Source organism: Falco biarmicus, chromosome 8 (genome assembly GCF_023638135.1).
Source record: "Falco biarmicus isolate bFalBia1 chromosome 8, bFalBia1.pri, whole genome shotgun sequence".
Taxonomy (NCBI): Eukaryota; Metazoa; Chordata; class Aves; order Falconiformes; family Falconidae; genus Falco; species Falco biarmicus.
Genome location: NC_079295.1, coordinates 15,861,048 through 15,883,633, shown reverse-complemented (window position 1 = coordinate 15,883,633; position 22,586 = coordinate 15,861,048). Strand labels below are relative to the sequence as shown.

Genomic DNA, 22,586 nt, shown 5'->3' with positions numbered 1-22,586 from the left:
GTTTTTTCATAGTTATCTTCACTGTCTAATTCTTCTGTTATTTCTTCAGTCTTTTCTTTGTTTTTCCTCGTAAGACCTTCAGAATGAGTCAACATTGCACCATGTTTTTTAGAGTTCTTTTGCAAACAAAATATTCTTTGTGCTGCAGCTTTTTGACCTTTTAATTTTTTAAAAAATATTAGTACTGTCCAAGTATGATTGGCTGAGCTAAATGGTAAGTCTTATCTCTCACTACTTTTATTAAAAATCTGATAACGTTTATTATCTATCTCAAATTACTTTAACAGGTTGCTTTGATCGGCTGTGAATTAATGTGACATTGTTGCACAAAAGAATAGCCTCTCAAATTTCACAGATATTTGCTCTAGTAATTAAATAGTAATTTGTTTTTACTTTTAATCCATATGTTTAGACAGCTGAGTGATTGTTTATAATATAACAAAAACCTATTGAGGTCTCAAGGGAGTTCAGGCTTAACTTTCTAAACAGTAAGCCAAATGTTCAAGGTTTCTAGACTAAAATCAAATACGTAATTTCACTGTTAGGGATAAATATTTGCAAAATAGGTTTTCATAAATCCAGCGTAGTTCTGTAGTATAGGTATTAACATGTTTCTGAGAGAGTGATTTTTGCCTCCTGATAGGTTTAGAGTTGCTGCTTTCTGCATATTTGGTGGTACGTGTATTCTGAAGTGATAGAGTACACGCCATTCTCTTGTACCTGTTAAAAGTTCCTACGTAAGATACTAGCTTTATTAGAACATTAGTGTTGCTGCCATATTAGAATGTTCATTGCCCCATTTGTGTAGTTTTGTAATGAAGACGTATCCTTCTCAAATGGGATTTTGCCGGAATCACAACCTCTCTTTTCAAAATTGTATGTGATCTTTTCTTTACAAATTTCTTGTATCCCTTGTGTTCTCTTCCGAATGTAACTAGATCTCCAGAGGCTTTAAGCCTATGAGATGTATGCGGAGTGTAGGACTGCATATTCTTCTGTAAGTTTACTAGGTTTTGGGACAGTTAGAAATACTGCAGTAAAACTTCCTGTCCTCTGTCAGGCTTTCCTTCAAAATGACAGATGCAGGACACTTTGCTTTCTCTAAGTTTGTGTAAAGTGTTGGGAGTTGGATGTTTACAAAGGCAATTGTTTGTTTAGAGAGGCCAGTCTTGTTAGGGGATGTCTCTGTCATTGGCAGAGGGAGAGAAGTGACTAAAAGGTGACTGAGAGTAGAGCCTTACTTCGTAGGTCTCAGCCACCGTTGTGTTACAGTAACAAGCAGTGTGGTTGCAGTGGCATTGGATCTGAGGAGAACTGTGGGCAGTGAGGACTCAACATCCATTTGGGGACTGGGGAGAGTATTTTGGACAAGTTCTAGCCTGGTCTCGCGTCCTGTTCTGGAATAGTCTTCTGCATCATCTCTCTCCCTGGCTGTTGAGAATGGCTAAAGAAAGCAGCTTTCCAGGTTGAAATTAATCTCAGTGAATATGCCTTTTAGTTTTCATCTGTCATAACATGTAAGTGTCCTAACCTGACAGAAGTCCAAGTTACAGAAATGCGGTAATGATAATGGATGTGTCAAAGTATTGTCCCAATGACTATTGACCTGGAAATAGTAATCAGATTTGCTTTTTGGATTTTGGAAATCTGTTTGCTAGTTTCAAATTGACATTTCTTCATAACCCTTGTAAAAGGTGTTTTAACACTTCGCAGAAACTGTTACATACTGTTCCTTTCTGTTTTGAGCAGAGACTTCTAATATTGCTCCTGATAATTGCTACTTCTGCAGCTGTAATATCTGCAGCCTACTTTCTGTATTCCCATGTTTATAATAGTTTTATACAGACTGTTGGTCTGCTTTTTCATTTGCTGTTAATCTATTCAATTACATTGTTGTGTCGCAGAGTTTCTAGCGCCTCTTTTAATTGACTCCCTTATTTCTTTAAAGTATGCATTTGGGGTCTCAAGAAATGTAAATTTCTCCATCCATTATTTTTTCTCTTTGAAGTGCAGCTAGTTATTTTGCCCCCGAAGACTGCATTTAGGCTTTCCCACAGGATGTCTTGTGTTATTTCCACTATTTTTTGTTTGAAGGAGATCTTATATTTTCTCTTTCATATATTTAAATATTCATCTCCTGAAACTGAGTTATTAAATTACCTTGTAACATATGACCAAGTGGCTACTTGCAAGGATGAAGATGAGGTGTGAAAGAAACTCGGTCAACACTTCACATCCTTATTCTGGGAGCATGCTCTGGTTTCGGTGATCCAGGCAGGGTAAGGTCTGTCCTTGAAAACCTTCCAGGCTATAGGTTGAGCAGGTGACCTATAACCCCTGCAGACATACTGAGGGGCAGTGCTGTTACAGTTCTGAAACCTAATCCTTCAGTGTGATGCTGGAAGAATACCTCCCCCCAACACTCTCTCTGCTACCGTTCTCTTCTAAGTTTGAGGTTTCTCTTCTGGCAGTGTTCCCTTTCAGGGAGTGCGGTTATTCTGACTCTTGGTGCACATACACTCGGTGTGGCCAGGATGGTTCTTTCTCAGAGCAGCATCCGTTGGGACTGCCTCCTGACTTTAGTGTCTTCGTGCTACCAAAAGCCCTACTGAAACAGCCCCTCCCTTCCACTACCTACAGCTGCAAGGTGGAGGCACTGTGCGGCTCTTGGTCTAGACAGCAGTAGGTGTGTATTCAAGATTTTAACATTTGCAGGGGCTTCGTTCTATATCAATGTAAAATATTGTTTCTTTTGGGAATACTTTCAGCTTCAGCTGCTGTTGTGTAACTGAATGTAAATCCGAAGCCAAGACTTCAGTAAAATACTGACTTTGTCTGACAAATACATGTGAAAGAGAGGAGATAATGTAGATTGTTCTCAAAAGGACCCCATGATTTATTTAAAGAGTAATGTGGCCGTTACTTCCTCTGTTGACCCAATACTGTTAAACGGCAGTTCTTGATTTTTCGTTCTCAAAATGTTCTTCAGCTACTACTTCTGTTTGTACTTGAATTGTCTCTTGCATATGGAAGAAAATCAGTCTACTTCATCAGAAAGTGGTAGAGAACAGCGTAGAAAGAGAGAAGTCTCCTTTTGTTCCTTTAGAATCTAAGTTTGGTAAAATGTCTTAATTGACCAATTCTATGGGTTATTCAAAATCCAGAGAAGGCTTTATGAACAGTTGCTTTGGCCGGCTTGTCTTAACTGCCTTGCAATGCATGGGAACCCAAGTGTCGTAGTGTTTTACCATGTTGCCAGCTCAAGGGGAGCAGTTTCATTAAATGCTGTAACACAGTTTCTGGTGTTGCAATTGAGCACATCTAGTCAAGTCCATATATCCACCTTAGTAAGAGGTTAGTGCTTGAAAGATGTGAGTAATACCTATCTATTTATTTATCCATTTATGTAGAAACACACAAATAGTTGCACCTTTTTGGTCACCAGGTTTTTTTCCCTGATGTCTCTGTATCCCATATCATACTTTTCTATTGAACCCTCTGCAGTCACAATATTTCTTCTGAAGACGTCCATATATCCCATACCCTCATCCTTTTTTATTGCTGTGGAATCAGCCAGCAGTAGCGGTAGGGATGATGAAGGAATCTGAGGGGCAGTTAGTGTGTACTTGGGAAAAATGGAGTCTTGAGCTTGCTTAGAGTAGATTTATCCACCAGAGCAATTGGTCATAAGTGCTCAATGTGCCTCTGTGCCAACAAGGAAATATGTAACAAACACACACTTGAAAAAAGGAGCAAGCTGTTACTTCAGGAGCCTTTAGATGAGCTTTTGACATCAGAACTTCCCTTCCTGATGCTCTGCATGAAGAATTCTGTTCATTAGTTTATTCTGACTGATACGTTTTCAGCTATTCCTACTTGAAATGTAAGGAAACACTGTAGTTTAGAATTCTTACTTCATGTGTACTCTTTAGAAAAAGGACACTGTAGATGTGAAGGTAAGGTTATTTCTTCATGTTTAAGATATTTTTTTTGCCTTATTTTCTGTAAACAAGTCCTGATTTGTTACGTGAACTTTTGTAACTTTCTTTTAAAGGGCTCAGGACATCTTCCGTCAGGCAATGAAATTTCAAAGTGTCATCTTGGAAGTCCTCCCTCCATGCAATCGAGAACAATATGAGAAGTCTGCTATTGCTCCTCTTTGTTTTCTGGATAATGAAGAAGGAGTTCCAAAAATAAAGATTCCACCTCCTGTTCATCCAAAACCTGCTCTGAAAACAATTAATCTTTCTGGAGCAAGCACCCTGGAGTCAGGGGTACAGGCAACACTACAACAAACTAAGAGCCCCAACCTCACACGTCTGGGTAGAAAATCATCTTCTCCCTCGCTGTCTCCCCTTCTGGGCTTTGGCAATAAAAAAAATGCAAAGAAAATAAAAATAGACCTGAAAAAAGGTAAGTCTTTGGAGATGAGATGATTAAAAATTCTGTGTCATGTTCTGTATAGTGATACCTTTTAACTAAATCAGTGACATTTAAAGTACAATCAAGTTAGTCACAGTTTAGATGTTCTAAAACTTTCAAAAGGTAAAGGAATGGTAATGTTCGTGACAGTCAGCTTCACGTAAATTTTGGATGCATGTTATCCAGACCTACTGATTTTTAAAAGATCTCAGTTACTGATCATTTAGAAGGTATTACATTAGCAACACACAATATTAACAGATGCTTCAGCCTTTTTGCAAGTACAGAATAAATATTTGAACTGTCTGCTGGCAGCCTTCATTATTTTTATTCATATCTGCTAATTGACCACAGTGCTGTTAGGACATTCTCTTAAAGACACGTTTGAAAATATGCTCTGCTCCGCTTCATGTTATCCAAATAGTTGACCACAGATTCACCTGTCTTTCCCTATTTTCTGCAAACTTTTTCCTTCAATCTGTATTTATTCAGCTGTCAGCAGGACAGATTTTGTATGTATATCTTTAATTGTTGCTCCATGCAGATGTCTGTCTTTGCATGGAGTAACAGGTTTGTGCACATGTACTAAAATGTGCTTAGGCAGATCCCAATTAGCATTTATATTTTCTGTTTAACTTCTGTCTCTGATTTGGCTGAGAGTTAGATTTGATACTAGAAGTGGCCCTTTTATAAACTGTCTGTAGCTTTATTTTTTAACACATAACAAATGCAATCAAGCTGTTGTTTCTTAATTTTTGTTATTTCTTAACTTAAATCACTCATTTTTACTTCTGAACTCTTCAGCTTTGCGTTAACAAAACGTACTTCAGAATTTTTCCCATTTTAGATGTAATGCTTTTAATTTTGAAACTTTGATTTATATTTTTAGCAATTATAGGAATGTGATACTGACATGATGATATCTCTGAAAATTATCGGATGGGTAGCAATCTTGTTCAATATAAAAAGATTTTTATGGACCCTGCTATTCCTGGGTGACTTTGGTGGCTTATAGGCAATACTTGCTAATATTGATTTTACTCCCTAGTTATTTGTTAAAACATTTGTCTATTAACACTTGAGGTTGTTTATTTCCAAGCAAGAAACAACTTCGCTAATGGAAGCTTTGAAATATCACTTTGTCATTTCTTAACAGCATGTTGTCAGCAGTTTTTGCATTCAAATCATGTGACATTTTCCACATTTCACCAAGTTTCAGTAAAACCTGCTAAATTATATTTGTGCTCATAATTAAACAATTCTGATTACTCTGATTTGTTTTAAAGACTATTGACATTAATGTGAAGACTGATACTAAAACCACCTAGAGGGAAAAGGTAAATGCTTTGAAATTGGAGTTCTTGCTTGTTTTGCTTTATTGTGGGCTATCCAAATGTATTTCCATCTGTAGCTGTTGCAGGAGGATTTGGGCATGTGTTCTGTTATTGATAGAATTCTTCTCTAAACCATGCAGAAAATAGGCTCATGTTTACAGTTTTTGTTTGCTTTCTTCTTTTAAGAGCTAACCTGAATGAGTGTTTGTGATATGTTGCTGACATTGTTTACTTACTTTAAATGACCATCATTTGTTTGTTGACATTTATGTTGGGAGTTCTTTATCTGACGTTCTAGGTCCAGAAGGACTTGGATTCACTGTGGTTACCAGAGACTCTTCAGTACATGGTCCTGGTCCAATTTTTGTGAAGAATATTTTACCAAAAGGTGCAGCAGTAAAAGATGGTCGTTTGCAGTCAGGAGACAGAATCCTGGAGGTTAGGATAAACATCCATCGTATTTGCATTGCTGGGTATTGGTCGCTGGTTTTGGCATAAATATTTTATTTCCTTATACATACTACTGATGTATGGAATTACAGTTCTTGACCGTGGTTTAAAAATGTCTCATGACTTTTGTTTGTCAAGAAGTATTTTACACTGCAAGTTTGGAAAACCGCGTTTTTCACAAGGGTCCATGGGATGTTTGAACAAGGGGAACGTGATAACGTCTTGGTTTTTAAAGCACATAAGTGTATCAGTTTAGAAACAAAACATGTCTTGCCCCTTCAGCCATGTCCAGAAATCTCAGATTAATATCGAGGTGGCTGAGTGCTCATTTTAAGGCAATTTTGCTCAAATTGGTCTTTTTAAAATTTTTCAGGTATTTTGTGACTTACAATCTCATCTAATGGGGTTATTTTTACTTACTAACCTCAGAAAGCTCTTAAGGTAAACAGTTTTAATTCTTAGGTCTGGTTTCTGTACTTTTCATCTTCGGAATGCTTTACAAACTAATTAAACCTCACAAACCCCCTGCAAGGTGGTAAGTACTTCAGAGCTGCTTTAACAGATGGTGAAAATGGGGGGCAAAAAGGTTAAGTGATTTGTGCAGGGCCAGAGGGGGAGACAGTGTGGGAGCTGTTGCGAGTTCTTCTTTACTCTCAGTCACTGAATGTCACCTGTGTTCGATGAGGGGAAAACAGCAAAAGACAGTCATACTCACAGATGTGGCATCCTCTGTTCTTTTGTGTCTGGTAGGTGAATGGACGAGACTTCACTGGCAGGACCCAGGAAGAGCTCGTAGCTGTGCTGAGGAGCACAAAGCAAGGGGAAACTGTCTGTCTGATTGTGGCTCGTCAGGAGGAAGCCTTTCTACCTCGAGAGCTGGTAAACTTGTTATTTTTTCCCAAAGAGTGATATTGAAACAATTCCTTGTTTTAAAACTAGCCCAAGAAATAGAAATGAACTGTTGTTGGCTGAGAAAGTCAGCGGAGGGTAGCAGTATAAGGCTTTGAGTATATGAAGTGTTTTTACTTGCATTTGATTTTGAGGGATATTTGATTTTATCTACTTTAGATGCAATTCTGCACAATCTGATTTTTCATCCCAAAAATGACGACATAAGCATAACTTGCAGGGGAATATTGTAAACTATTTTTGTAACCGTGAGGTCAAGCATGACTGAAAATTAATTATTCTCTTTCAGAAAAGCAACAAACTTCAAACCAGAAGTTTAAAGTGCGTGTAATGAGTCCTTCAGCTTATCAGGAACCAACTAGTGAGGGTGGGTGCTTCAGGAGATGCATTTCCTGAACCAGGTGCCAGGCTGCCGGACCGGAGGAGTAGAATTCCGTTGCCCTCCTGGCAGATTTTGGAAGCAGGCTTTTCCTTGGCTGCTAGTCCTTGACTTAATAGGCTCTTGCATGTCTGATTTTGGTCTCTCAGGTGCTAAATTTTTGTTACTATTTTTTTAAACGTTGGCATGAAACTGTATTCTTTTCTCTACATAGAGGAGGACTACATGTTTCCCCTCAAGGTCATCTCTTTGGTGCCTCTTCCTTATCTTGATTGATGGCTATACTTGACCTTTCATTAAGAAGTTCTGGGATAAGGGAAGGACAGCATTTCCTGCTTTTGTCTCATTTTATCTCCTTTAAAGAGCACAAACTGCCTTCTTTCTTTACTTAAGATGCCGCCTTCTTGCTTTTCCTTTTGTTTTAGACTGTTAGCAGGATCTTCTGCAGAAATTTTCCATTATGTTTCCTCACAAAACATTGCTGACAGTTTTCCTCTTATTTCCTTGTTACCACTTAAGGTAAGGGTGTCTGTTGCCTGTGGTAGGATAAGAAGCTGGAGGGGAGCTCAGATTCTCTCATGTGAGCCTTTCCTCTTGTGCTGCTGGTGCCCACTTTTTCCTGCACTAGAGCAGTTGCGAACTTGTCCAAACAAAACTATTTTTGGTTTCATTTTCCTTTTTATTGTGTGACCTCTAAGAAGTATAATGGCAGAACATTTTCAGCCCTGTAATTGGGTATTTGTTGTCAGTGATTCCCAAAGCACCGAAGTTGGTCATTGTAATGCTCTGTTTAGTAAGCCCTGAGCCGTTGAGTCAGCGTCTGTGTGGATCAGAGAGAAATTTCCGAGTCTGAAAGTACTAAATTATCTATTATATTGAAGATTTCTGTTCTTCCACCAGCTCTTCTAAATAAGAGCTTATTTTTCAAAAAGGCTACCCATCAACCCTTCTTTTCTTACAGGTTTCTTAAGTTATAAAATACATTACTTGGAAAATGTACTTTTTTAAAAGGTGTGCATTTTCCCTCTCTGGTTCCCCCAACATTATACTTTATTATTTATTGCCATAGTACAAATTCTTTTGTAAATCACTGTAATAGTGTGTGGGTATAAAAGACTGGAAGAATCTAAAAGCTATTTATAATTTTTACTCTGCCACAATTGCCTGTGGTTAAATTCTAGCCACTGCAGCAAGGATGAACTACCTTTCAAAAGGTGACTGACTTGTGACTGGCATGATTGAAATCCAGAAACTAGCCACATTTATCCTGCTGGCTTGACCTTCGCTTAAATTGCTTTCTCTGCGAGAGTGTGATGCACAAGTGATGGCCCTCACTGTAATAGTGATGATATGTGAATTCTAATACTGTTCTGTGTTTCTTCTTATCCCAATCAAGTACAATATAATACAAATGTGAGTTGCTGAAATACATCAGATAATTTTATGGAACCAGCCCTTCTAAATTAAAAAGCCTTTCAGCAACATCTGTTTGGTAGCTCACGGCAAAAGTGTGGGTTACCATACCACTAAGCTACCAGATGTTCTTACTAACATGATGCTTGTTAGAATTCATGAGATGTCTGAGAATAGTCTGAGCAAAGATTAAAAAAAATAAATTAAAATTGGTTTAGCTTTTTTGTTTGTTTTTAGCTTTAGCCATGATATTACATTGGACTAATCCTCTGCTACCTCAAAAGTTACAGTGCTGTTTTGATCAAAGAGGAGTAAAAAGCCAGCACTTCAAATGTTTGTTTTTGGAAGGAAAGGCAGTGGATAATCCAGTATTTTTCAAGGACAGCTGTAACTGAATGCTGTGACTATGTAACATGCATGCAGAGTTTATCTAAATACTTGGGGGTTTTGTTAATGCCTGGCAATAATAGGGTAATTGTTTTATATTAGACTTGTTCTTGATTTGATCAGTTCAGGAGTGTAATCTGAGAAGCTCTTTTCTTCAGGTTCCCTGTTACCTGTTGGAAGGAGAAGGAGGACTGCCTATTAAATGTGCTCACTCCCCATAGCTTTCTGTGCCAAAGATGTTTCTGGAAGTTGGACCCCCTGGAGACCATGCACAAAACCACTTCCAAGCATGTTTTTCCACTAGAACCAGGTGCCTACATTGATTTCTAGAGAGAATTTGATAGCTGCATGGGCACAAAGCAAATAATGTCACAAAGCAACAGCGGGTGGCATTTGATCACGTGGGTCTGTAATAATATAATTTGACTTTACCTTGTAACAAAGCTGAGGTTTGGAGAAAGCTTGGTCTCATGAGTATTTTCTCTTCAGTAAACTAGATGAGAGCAGAGTTTGGGGATTTTGCTACTGTGATCTATGCTGATGAATTGCTAGCAAGTAAAAGAATATATTCAGGGTTGCAAAACCTTCACCACACCAGCCCAGAGATGTGGTATGTATGGCTAAGGCTGAATCAGTGTTGCAAACAGGCACTAGGTTACAGGGAATTGGGGCTTCAGTTACGCTACCCCATGCAATATCTGAGAGTTGTACAGTTACGTTGTTTGTACATAATGAGGGAATAAAATAGAAAGCCCATTCTTTGTAATGTTGTTGCTGCCTTAAAAAAAAGAGGAGGATCTAATGAGATTTTATTTTATTGAAGCAGATCAGTGAAGTAGAATTTGGACCAACCACAGGCTGTCCTTCTTATTATCCAGTTAGCCAAATGTTCCCAGTAATTCATGCCAGCTGTTGACAATGTAGCAGCTGAGTAAAGAGCTGATTCCAAAACTCAGGGGAAGATCTTGATTCACTTAATTACCACAGTCTACTGAGTGGCCGGTGATTAGTGCATTCTTAAAGGTGCATTTGGGTTTTAAACTGTGTAACAGTGATGGTTTTCTAAAGGATGGTGAATATTAGAGAGAGAAATTAGCTTAACTTGAACAGGTTTGGATTTTCCAGCTCTTATCAAAGTAAATAGAGTACACATAAAACTGTGGCTATCACTCCATTGTGTTTTGAAAATACAAGGTTTTGATCATGTGTATTTGTTGCATCATGTTTTTTCTCCAGGGAAAATGTGTGATTTGAAGGTACCTTTTCTTCTGATAGTGATAGGAAGATCCCTTTCCCCCCCTTCTCTTTCTTTATCCCTGCATTTGTAAAATAATCAAAGCTACTTGAATGAGAACAGCTCTGGTGTAACCCGTTCTGCGCCATGACCCTATGCAATTCTTTATTCTTGTTATTTTTCATGAGCCTTCAGGATAGTGGATAAGACAAACATAAGCAGACAAACGTGCCTGTTCTGCAATTGCCAGAAATAGTATAGCACCAAAAATATTTTGATGCATTTTTCTTTTAAGTTCCCTTCTAGTTTTGCATATGATTTATTTTTTGTTTAAAGGTAGATTTGACTTACTAGTTTCAACTGTAGTCACTGTTTCTGTGTTTTCTTCACATATTCACTGATCCCTGAAGCATGGAGAAGGAAAGGGAGCAAACCAGCATTTTTACAACAATCTATATAATATAGTGGTAGATCTGTAATTTTGAGTCTTTTTTTTTTTTTACACACACTACACAGGATAGAAGGAAGCAAGATGAGTGGCAAGTTCAATTAAGCATTTTTTCTCCTCACCATGTGATTAACTTTTATGTTTCAGTCTTCCCCTAGTTAATTCCTTCCACTACCTTGAACTTCTGTGCCTGAAGGAGGATTTGTTTGCCTGAAGTGTTTTATTTTTTGCTTTTAATATTCAAAGCTTAATTTCTATTACTTCCTTTTAATTGTTTCTTGCCTTTTTATGTGCAGGAAATAATAGGTGAAATTTCACCCTAGACTTAACCATTTTGCACCTGTTTTTGTACGTCAGACCAGTGATTCTAGTGCTCAATTAATTAGAAATGCTCAAATAACTTCAGTCAGAAAGTGATTCCAGCAAGTACTAATTCTCTGCTGTGTTACCTCTATTCAAAGGGATACGAATCTGATGGGAGAGGGAAAGGTCACTATTCATACACTGGATTTTAATAACATACACAAGATTCAGTTCTTGAATTGTTCCGCATAATGAAGAGAAGGATATTGTGAATATACATGGCACATTTAATCTTGAATAACTTCATAAACTACGTAGATTTTTAAAAGTCCTGGTTTTTTTCCAAGAACTATTGAAGGAAAGTGTTTAATTTTGGTCCTTTAGATTCTTCTCATCTAGAGCAGTTGTGAAATGAGTTTAAGTTCTATCTACAGAAATGTGTCTTTTTAGAGTGAAAAAACTGTGTAGTGCAGCCCCTGAAAGGCTTTCAACTTTAATTATGTATTTCAGAAGACCGTTACTAGTTCATTGTAGCTTAGAGTACTGGAAACAGTACTGTGCGTGGATGTTTGTTAATTAGTTACTGTCCTTGTTATAAAAGTCAGTAAGAGATCACTGTTTAGAAGGAACATGACAGTCTTCGGTCACAGTGAACAGAAGGTGTGGCAAAAAGTATCCTTTTATTTATCCCAGGTTTTGGTGGGACTCAACTTACCAAAGCAGAATGAGTTGCTTGAATAATTCATGTATCCTTAAAAAGTGTTGGGTTGGTTTTTTTTTTAAACTAGATCCAACAATTTTGCATTGGCAGAATGAGCTATTACATGCTGTGAAGTGCCAATATAGCTACCAACACAGCAAACATGTTTACTGTGCTTTTCTGTGTGATAGCAGTAGCCAGCCTTTTCGAGGCTGCAGAGACCTTATTTCATCTGGTCTACTATTGCTTTCTCTGTCAAGCCCATCAAAGTGTTACGATCCAGCCATGATTTGTCTTTCAGATCCCACTCTTGCTATTTTCCAGCAAATATGAGGAACTTTAAAAGGATGGTCTAAAAGCTCTGGTCATAGCACACATTGCTTGCAAGAACCTCTGATGGTGCTCTGCCTGCTGGTAAAGAAAATGTTAGAGTGCAAACAAGTAAGGAGAGAAAAGCATAATGTTATGCATACTATAAGATAGTGTATTTGCTTACAGGATTACTGCCCAAAACTCTTAAGTTGAGGAGCCCTGCTCAGGGCTGTTTACTTGATAGCATCAGTCTCAGCTCTGGTGTTGTCCAGAATTGTTTAGCAGCCCACTTTCATCTGTGAAATCAGAAGTATGTATACATCAGAACAGAGGCATATAAAATCTGGTTTTTAACAGAAATTGAATCTTCATACACTTCAAGTGCAGTTGTCCAGTTTTACAGTGTTTCTGTTTAATAAAACCGAAGTATTTGGGCAACTCTTACATCCTGCTGGCAACTGGAGAACCTTGTCATTTACAAGGGTCACCAGATTTATTCCATATACCATATGAAAATTTTTATTAGTCTCTCTGCCTAAGAATCCATGAAAAAAATTTTCCTAGGCTGACTTAATGTGAAACGTGTGCATGTGGTGTTTGAAGTAGAAATAAAAGAATTATACACTGTTTATTGCTTTGTTTACCATCCTTTTTAAAGAGTAACCAGTAAATCGAGTAAAGAGTTGGATTTGTACATCACAGTGTTGTGACTTGGAATGTATTCTGAAAGTGTACAGTAACAGCAATCCTAAATTCACCCTGAAAATACCGTGCAGTCTTCCATCTTCATGAATGATAAGATTTTAGGATCCAAGTGGCAAGGTCTATTATTGCATAAGGCTCCAGCTCAGTAGGGGGTTAAGCACATGACTAACCCAATATGGGGGATGAAAACGGGTGTTTTCACAGTGGGACACATCTTGACTGGGGACTGAACTAGTTAGTTGTTCTCCCTCTGTTTCCTACAGTTATGAACTTAAAAGGTTAAGTGAGACTGCATTTGTAAAAGTTCAAGAGCAATGCCACACTGAATTACAAAGCTCTTTTGCAAGGACAAACTATTCCCTTGGGTAAAACTTGCTGTGGGATCTCAAATAGGCATGTCAAGCAAACTGGAGAATCTCCGTTTTTGAAGTGTCCTGTGACATCAAATAATAAACTGTGAAATGCAATGTACCTGCCTTGGATGAAGAGCTGAATCTAGTTTTGTCAGTTTTTGAAGCTATAATTCCAGACAGTCTACATAATTCAAACCAGAACCATTCTATCTAATATGACACAAATTTGTAGTGTACTGTGTTAATGTAAAAAGTATCCCAAGTACAGTATAATATATCTCCATGGATTTGCTATTGGCTTTTTTGTCTTAGCAGGGTGTGCCATTAGTAACCATTTAGTTTTTATTGCAGTACGGAATACAGATGATTCCAACATGAAAGCATCTGTCAGAAATGCTAGAGATGAATACATACAGTGATGACTTCAGTTATTTACTAGATTGTGACAGGATTGCAGCAGTGCATTACCTTCAAGTATTATTTCCGAGAGTGTTGCTGTATATATATTGGAAAATACAGTGTAGATTTTATAGTGAGTGAATGACTGAGCTGTCAGCGAAGTATTTCTTAATTGTGGCTGAGCTTTGTGAAGAACGTAGAGAATAGTGCAAATAAGGAGGTATCTTCTTTTCAAGCATTTCTGCCAATAATAGTTATGTGATGCCACAATTTAAATGCCGCTCTTTCATTTTTACAGGTTTTTTTTCCAGAAAATAATTGCAAAAGCATGTAAATGTCTTATTTCCTTCATAAGCCTTTGAAAATAACCCTCCTGGGTCCCTTGGCTTTTGCTCTTGGCTCTGAATGGCCCTCCAGGGAGTTGGCATCTCTTATCAGAAATGAGCAGCCAGGCAAGGGGCAGCCAGCATATTGAGAGACCATAATAGTGTGTTGGTCAAGGGCACCAGACAGGTACTGAAAGGTCTCTTGTTGTGTTAAACAAATGCTATTTCCTTCCTGCCTTAAGTGGGAGCTAATTTTTTTTGTAAAATTCTTTTCGCAAAAGAACAATAGGGATAAATAAGGCAACCTTTCCAGTGAGAGATACACATTAGATTATCATAAATCCACAGATCAAAAGTGCCATGGTCAATGAGAACAGGCATTGTGAGATTAAATAAAAGGACTAATTGAAAGTGTGTGTCCCATGGTAGACAGAGGATTGACATGCTATTGAGTAGCTATAACCATGGGCTAAGTAGAAAGGGGAAGAATACAATGCACGGTACCTTTCTCAAAGGTTACAATTTTGCTTGCAGTGGTGACTGAGCAGTTTTTGCATGTTCTGAGGATAAGGGAAGGCTGAAAGTATATTTATCCGTTCTTCAAAATACTGAGAATTTGTTGATGAGACTTAATTATGTACCAGTAAGGTTATAGGTTGTTTTGAGAATCCTTTATTATAACCTTTAGGTTGTTTTGAGAATCCTTTATTATAACCTTTAGGTTGTTTTAAGTATCCTTTATTATAACCTTTAATTAAGAAATCAGAGACCTGAGGTATAGATGTGCTTCTAAAATTAAGTCAAGTCATTGGCAGAACATCAATTAATCGAATGTATCCAGACACCCTTAGGGTAAAGGTTTTCAGTCTGCATTGCTGAATGTTATCTAGTACGTATCATTAGGGCTTTCTGCTCTCAAGTCTAGTAAATTCTGCATTCTCTCACCTACATATAAACTCTTCTGAACTTTTCTGTCTAGTTTGTGGTGATTCAGTAAATGTCAGAATTGATTTTACTGAAGTTCCATACAGGTATCTCAGTAGATTAAAACATTCCTGTCCTGATTTCCCTTGTGAGGGATGGTACCTGTTTGGTTGTTTGCTCGATTCTGTTTAATGGCTGAGTCTGAGTAGCAAGCGGTAAGATTGCCTCTTAGACTTCTCTTAACTGCTGCATTCTGGTCCAGGAGAAGATGCCTGGAAAAAGAGAGGAGATCGTTGTCTTCCCCAAGCAGTTGGGAGAGCTCAGGGACTATCTGCAATGCTGGATGGTACAACCAGGAGGGAGCTTTGCAGCAGGAGCTGAGGTTGGCAGACTCCTATAAATAGTAAAGAACAAACATCATCAGGTTGCAGAGGGGACTGGGAATTGAGATGTGCAGAGCTTGTTGCAGGTGAGGAAGCCATTGAAAGCTGGCAGGCTAAAATTTGCCAAAGTCGAAGGAAGAGCCTGCCCAACAAGGACAAAATGAGCACTGGAGATAGATTTTTCAAGTGTTTGTTGTTATGTTTTTGGGGGTGGGTGGAATTTTTTGTGGTGATCTAGTGGTTTGTTTGTGGAATTTTTTTACTTTAACCTGTTCCACTGTTAGGTATGTTTTATTAATAATTAGGAGTTTAAAATCCCTTTTGCTGTCTTCAGCGTACCCGTATGAAAAGAAGAGTACAGACCGGGCCATCTCAAAGCTCATCTTGAGGTCTTATCACTTGGCTATCAGAACTTTATTTGAAGATTTCTCATTTATCATACCTCTTAGTATCATTGAGGTACTTACCTATGTTTGCAGTAGGGAATAACTTCAGTGATATGCTGTCACTTAATTCCTGAAGTGCCTGAGGTGAATACATTTGTCATGGAAAATACATGATGTGATTGTTGACTGGGTAATTTATAACATGAAACTCAGTTTTTTCCTGAGCTAAAAACATATTTGTGTTGCAGCTCACTTAATTCATTCTGTGTTTGAGTGAATTCAGCTTCTAGGGTAAGAGATCCTGAGGTAAGAAGTATTTCTAACAGAATTCAAGGTTTAGTGCATTGGAGAGGACTTCCTTTACCAGACCATAATTCAGCTGATGGTAGTTGCTCTGTTGTCAAGTATTGGTGTCTCGGGATAATGTTTTAGCAAAGTCAGGGAAATGGAGGCAGTGGGAATCCAGCTCTGCGAGTCACTAGCAGTATTTAGTATTCATACCTACATATTCTAGGAAGAGGGACCTTCACTCATGAAATTAGTTGCCCAAATGAAGCAGTTAATTGATGAGCTGTGACTTTAAGGATGGCCAGAGCACTGATCATCAGTGAAAAGGCATTCCTTGGGAAGAACACTATCATCAGGATAATAATTTGAAACCATTTAGCGAGTATGGGATGAAATCAAGCTTCTAGTTTCTGTTCACCCCTTTTTGTTTCTCCTCTGTTTTTTCTTTATGTGGCTTCTCACATTCTCCCACAAAGGAAAGTTTTTAATCTTGTATTTGCAATGCAGTCCTAATGTTACAGACTAACTGCCAGGCATTTGCTATCAGATGCCATACAATGATGACAATTTTAAGGGAATAAAGACAGTCTCCTTAATCTTATAATGAATTAATCACTGATTGCTAGATGTGCATCTCCTTTCCTCTTACCCATCTTTGTGAAATCATTGAAAGGTTATTCACCCTCCCTCACGGGTAACAAATTTTTGATAGTACTATTGAACAAAGTTTAGCATTATTTTGAAATCAACTTCTGTTGGATCTTAGGGTAAGGCTGAATATAAATAATGCAAAAGAGACTTTAAGGATACTTGGAGTATGTTGAACATAAAATACTTGTGACGGACTTTGAGAAAGATTAGTGTTCTCTGGTAGTAGGTAAAAGCAGCTTGTTTTTAAACTTAGGTTGAATTTACTAAGTTTTTTTGTATGAAGAAATTACCTGTTTCCCAGAGAATTGTAGTAAGGGAAATGGTAGTCAAATGGTACGGATTCCAAGTCAGGTACTAAGGAAAGCAGAGGAAACAATACTGATGAAATTTACTGTACTCGTCTGCTGTCCTGCTGAATACATCTTAATTTTGATAGATAACATATCCAGACATGCAGACGGGGATCTGGCAGGTTACTTAACAAGAGCTAATGAACAGCGTAGTTATGTTAAAGGAAGTTTGGAATTACTGCAGAACATGGAACACCTCAGTTATGTGTTCTTAGTACTCTGCCTTTAGCAATTTATTTGTATCAGAATCCAGAATTGGACTAAGTTATAATGAAAAACTATATGTAATACCTTATCTTACTAAGTTTATAGCAGGAGAGTTCTAGTGACCACTTTAGTCTTTTTTCCCCAGATAGTGAGGGCAAAGGTTTTCTTTGAGACTTACCAACATTTTCTTGCCTGTTATTTAAGTGAGATATTTCTTACCCACAAAGTAAAAGGGGAAAATTGCTACTGTAAAGTGTTTTGAAGACTATTATTATGTCCTCTTTTAGGCTTTTTTATTTTATTATTTGAAGGTTAAACAACGCTGTTAGATTGCTGTACTTTGGAACCCAGTCAGCTTGTTTCTTGAAGCCTAGAGCTGAGCACAGTGCTGCTACGGAGTCTGTGCTGCAATGCATCCTGCCTCCTACAGCTGCCGCTGCTCCCAGCACTCCTAAGGGCTTGGATGTATGGGTGGGGGGGTGGCCTTGTCATCAGTGTCACGGGTGGGTCAGAAGAGTGGTTGTATAAATGAGAATGTTATTGATTAGAGCACTTGACTCAAATTCAAGCAGACTCATCTGCCCAGTTCATTTTTATATATTGGCTTGAGGGACAGGTATGAATTCTGTTGTCTCTGGGTTTTTTGCAAGTTTGTGTTACCAAATGCATGAAGTCCTTAGCCTGAAATTAATGTACAAATTGGAGCTTAAAGTGAAACAGAGAAGATGCTCCTGAGAAAGAAGCTAACAAAATTTTTTTTTTTCTTCACAAAATCCACAAAATTACTGGTGCCACCTTTTCCTTGAATTTTTTTTTTTTCAGAATAACAGCCTTTGTGCCAGCCAAATTCAGTTTTATATTAAGTCCAAGTTCATATTGAGGTAACAATATAAAGTGATTTGTGACTGCTCCGGTGAAGGTAGGCATGGGCACTGGGAGCTTTTGTGTTCTGTGATAATGACCCTCCTCACCGCTTTCCTCGTGGTATTGGGAAAGATGAAACAACCATATTGACATACAGAAGGGGCAAGAATCCGGCACAAGTGTCACAGATTAGAGTGGAAGAATGGCAGCAGCACACAGGAACTGCTTGCCTAGGGGACCTGGAAAGTAATACAAAATAGTCTGTCCTGAAGGGCTGTGGGACATGTCACATGTCTGAGACCCTGCAAAAAAATTTCTTCTGTCCAAATCTGGAAAGGATGTGCTGATGATACAGGACCGGGAGGAGCAGCTGATGCACCAGAGGCTGCGCTGCCGGCCAGCGAGGCTTGGGCAGGCTGGAGAGCTGGGTGGAGGGAACCCCATGGAGTTCAATAAAACCAAATGTCAGGTCCTGGACCTGAGGAGGAGCAACCCCAGGCACCAGCCCAGGCTGGGGCTGACCTGCTGGAAGGCAGCTTGGCAGAGAAGGACCTGGGCGTGCTGGTGCACAGCAAGGTGCTGTGAGCCAGCAGTGTGCCCTTGGGGCCAAGAAGGCCGATGGCACCCTGAGGGGCATGAGGAGGAGCGAGACCAGCAGGGCGAGGGAGGTGATCCTCCCCCTCTGCCCTGCCCTGGTGAGGCTCATCTGGAGCGCTGTGCCCGGTGCTGGGCTCCCGGGTTCGGGAGAGACAGGGAACTGCTGCAGAGGGGCCGGCGGAGGCTACAGAGATGGCGGGGGGAGTGGGGCATCTCCCTGGTGAGGAAAGGCTGAGGGAGCCGGGCCTGTTCAGCCTGGAGAAGAGAAGGCTGAGAGGGATCTTACCAATGTACACAAATATCTTAAGGGCGAGTGTCAGGGGGATGGGGCCGGGCTCTTTTCAGCAGTGCCCAGTGACAGGACAAGGGGCAATGGGTACAAACTGCAACACAAGAAGTTCCTCCTGAATAGGGGGAAGCACTTCTTTGCCCTGAGGGTGACAGAGCGCTGGGGCTGGGACAGGCTGCCCGGGGAGGCTGTGGGGTCTCCTTCTCTGGAGACATGCAAAACCCACCTGGATGTGACTCTGTGCAACCTGCTCTATGTGAACCTGCTTTAGCAAGGGGTTGTGCTAGATGATCTCTAGAGGTCCCTTCCAGCCCTGACCATTCTGTGATTTGAGTGCAGCTCTGATCCAAGAGTTCTGAATTGGCTGATGAGAGTATGTGCATTTTGAAAAAGATAAGACTGGGCAGAAAATCTTTCCTCTAAAACCTTGAGAGAGCTAACTGCAAAATGCTGATGTTAGAGGGCCAGTAATAGTGGGGGTTTTCCTTACACTGATTCTTTTGAAGGAAGTCAGAGCAGGAGTATTCAGAAATTATCATTCTGTATTGTTCACAGTAGTTATGAATTTGTAGGTTTTAGGGGGATTACATTCAGGATGTCTCTATATCCACGGCTAAGAAATAAAAGTGACAGATTTGTAATGGAGAATTGTCTACTTCTGGTGAACAAAGACAAAAGCACAAATGAGTAACACAGGTACTGGAAATGAGTGCTGGCATCAAGACAATTGCCAGTGTTGGTATTATGTCATTTTTATATTTGGCAGTTAGGCAAATTGTGTTGACTTAATGTCATGTAGTTACATTCCAGGAAGAATTTGAGCTTGGTGCATGTTGGGATTGAGGTTTATAGTCTTAGCTCTGTGGCTCATCCAGTTCTTCTCCAGCCAGTAGCTGCTGCTCATCAGTGAACGGGCATCTGAAATAAATGAATGTATACTTAGTGGTTACTGTTTCTAATTTATTTGTTGCTTCGGGATCTTAATTTCTGCTCCCAGTTCTGTGATTGTGCTTCTTGTTGATCAGCCAGCACAACAGATGAATTTATGGGACTGCTTTGGCTGCTCGGAAAATACCTGTACTACTGGCACCTTTGCTGATAATTGCATTGATAGTGTATGTACTGCAGCTTAGGCCCTGGAAATGATCCCTCGTTAGGTAAAAGGAGGATTGGCCCAGCTACTGCACTCCTCCTTGTGTGTGTGTCTTCTCTTTGATAATTTAACGTAAGACTTTGACACCGCTGAAAGCAGCCCCCAGTCATCTTTTTCAGCTTGTACTTGTCTGTGTATTTTCTTTTCATAGTGTTTTTCCTATTGATTTTTTTAACACTACTGTTACAAAGAATAAAAAAAATGTCCAAATGACAAGAAACTACCTAATTAATTGTCTTGGTGTTATATGAAGAAGGAAGAGTGGAATAAAATCAGATGTGATGCATAAGGTCTTTTCCACTAATACCTTCCATGAACACTTCTGGTTTTATTTCTGTAGAGTGCCAGTATGAATTTTTCAGGCAAAAAAATGATTTTGTTTAATTTTATAATTCTGATCTGCTTTAAAAGAAAAAAGAAAACAAACCAACCAACCCCAGCAACATACAATGCTGCAAAACTGTACATACATGTACAGTAAAAGGAAGTTCTTTCTGGTCTTCCCTAGCTGTGGATACTTGACTTGGCATTCTTATAAACAGAAGTCTAATCTAGGAAAAATCTTGGGATCAACCTACACCAGAAGGAAAAAAAAAAAAACCCACCAAACCTCTATGGAATAGAAGTATGTATAAAGGGAGTTATGCAGAGTAAGTTACTGCATTTTAAATTCTTACCCTCGCTTTTGTTACACTTAACTTCCCTCTGTAGACAGCTATAAGAGAAGGATAATTTTTTAAGGATGAAACTATTTTCAGAGGAGATTGGGATTTAACAGTACAGCTATCATTATGGTTTGTGAGCTGCATGTAAAGATGTTGAGTGTTTTATGGCTTACATTTTTAATGCAGCTGTGTTTAAAATAAATTTCTTCGCTGTACTCTGCTGCAACATCAGTTTTAGATCGTGTGGAACTAAGCTATTTTACCTTATATTTAGGCATATTGCTAGGGGTCATTAAAAACAACATTTTAAGCCAGCTCATGTGACAAAATACAGCTAAATACATTGTTGGTTATAAGGCTGCTTCTTCAAGCTGCTTTCTGGAAAAGAGGACCGTTTCTTGTATCAACCCATGGATAAAACTAGTTTATGCATTGTCTCTACCCCCTTTTCGCTCATGTTTTCATCCTGATTTTCTCCAACAGAAAGGAGAGCCAAACTGCAGCATTCTTTCTCCAGAAACCACAGAGCAGTTGACCTTTGAGATTCCTTTGAACGATTCTGGCTCTGCGGGACTTGGTGTGAGCTTAAAAGGCAACAAATCTCGGGAGACTGGAGCTGATCTTGGGATTTTCATCAAATCTGTTATTCATGGAGGTGCTGCTTTTAAGGTATGGAAGAAGCACATCAGGTGATGACTGCATTATAGTTCTGATGTTTCTAATGCTGACCAGTGAACCTCACTTGATAAGCATTTTAGGAATGAATACCTTTTTGTCACACATTCTTTTGGGTGAGCTGCAAATCTACTTAAGTTTTGTTCCAGGATTCTGGTGTTACGTGTGGTAGGGTTTGCCACAAGGAAAGCAAATTGGTGGAAACCTTTGGGGGCATTTGGATGCTGCAGGAAATGGGAAAGAGGAGAAGGATAAGGGTGTGTGGGTACAAGGAGAGACTGCCTCCCAGCTTCCCCACAGCTCACGGAAGTGCATGGGGAAGTTTGCATGCTCTAGGCACAGGGACAGAGAAGTTAGATATCTACATTTACTATCTGCACTGCTTTGGGTCCTCCCAAAGTGATACAGGCAGACCTATAAAAAACAATCAAAAGACAAGCTTCTTCACAAAAATTAGAAATTGACAATTATGTGATGTTAAGGATTATGTGTTTAATTTGTGCTGTAAATAAAAAGCTAGCTCGTAATTTTCTTCTTTTATTCAAAAGATTAATTTTTTTACTGGTGTGGTAAAAATGTGACTTGGCTGAGCCTGGCATCAATTGCTCAAAAGTTACCAATTGATCCTGAGGTGGATTAAATAAATTGGTAAATGACAGTATTATGAATTGTTCTGCTCCCTCTAAGGACTATACAAGGACTGTTGTATATTTTTATGATTAAAAAGTATTTGAATTTTTTTCTAATCCTTAGGAAATCTGTTGACTGCATTTTTTCCAAAATAAAACTTGAAAAAGATGACTTTCTTGAAATTAGAAACAAAGGTCTTAATCTTTCAGGCTAGTACACTTAATTCTTGTGGATCCATAACGTAATTTTTGTCTCTTGTGTTACCTCAGCAATTCCTCACAGTTCTCTATTCTGTAAAAGTACCTTTTCATTCAGTGTATGTAAATTCCTCTACTGACATCAGCCTGCTGAGTAAGGCAATTCACAGCATTAAAACTTCCATGATCATCTATTTACAGCAGCTGGTAAATAGCGATAATCAAGGATTTAGTTTTGATGTGAATGTTTAAT

The 22,586-nt window shown here is 38.9% G+C and overlaps 1 protein-coding gene across 5 annotated transcripts in view; it reads left to right on the top strand.

Annotated features, from left to right (window-relative positions):
- Window positions 1-22,586, top strand: part of PARD3B (par-3 family cell polarity regulator beta) — a 413,289-nt gene that overhangs the window by 186,815 nt on the left and 203,888 nt on the right. For all 5 annotated transcript variants that reach the window (XM_056349156.1, XM_056349159.1, XM_056349157.1 and 2 more), the window contains exons 8-11: window positions 4,055-4,413; window positions 6,055-6,194; window positions 6,957-7,085; window positions 21,315-21,500. In XM_056349156.1, the coding sequence (XP_056205131.1) occupies window positions 4,055-4,413; window positions 6,055-6,194; window positions 6,957-7,085; window positions 21,315-21,500 (814 nt within the window). The remainder of the gene's footprint in view (window positions 1-4,054; window positions 4,414-6,054; window positions 6,195-6,956; window positions 7,086-21,314; window positions 21,501-22,586) is intronic.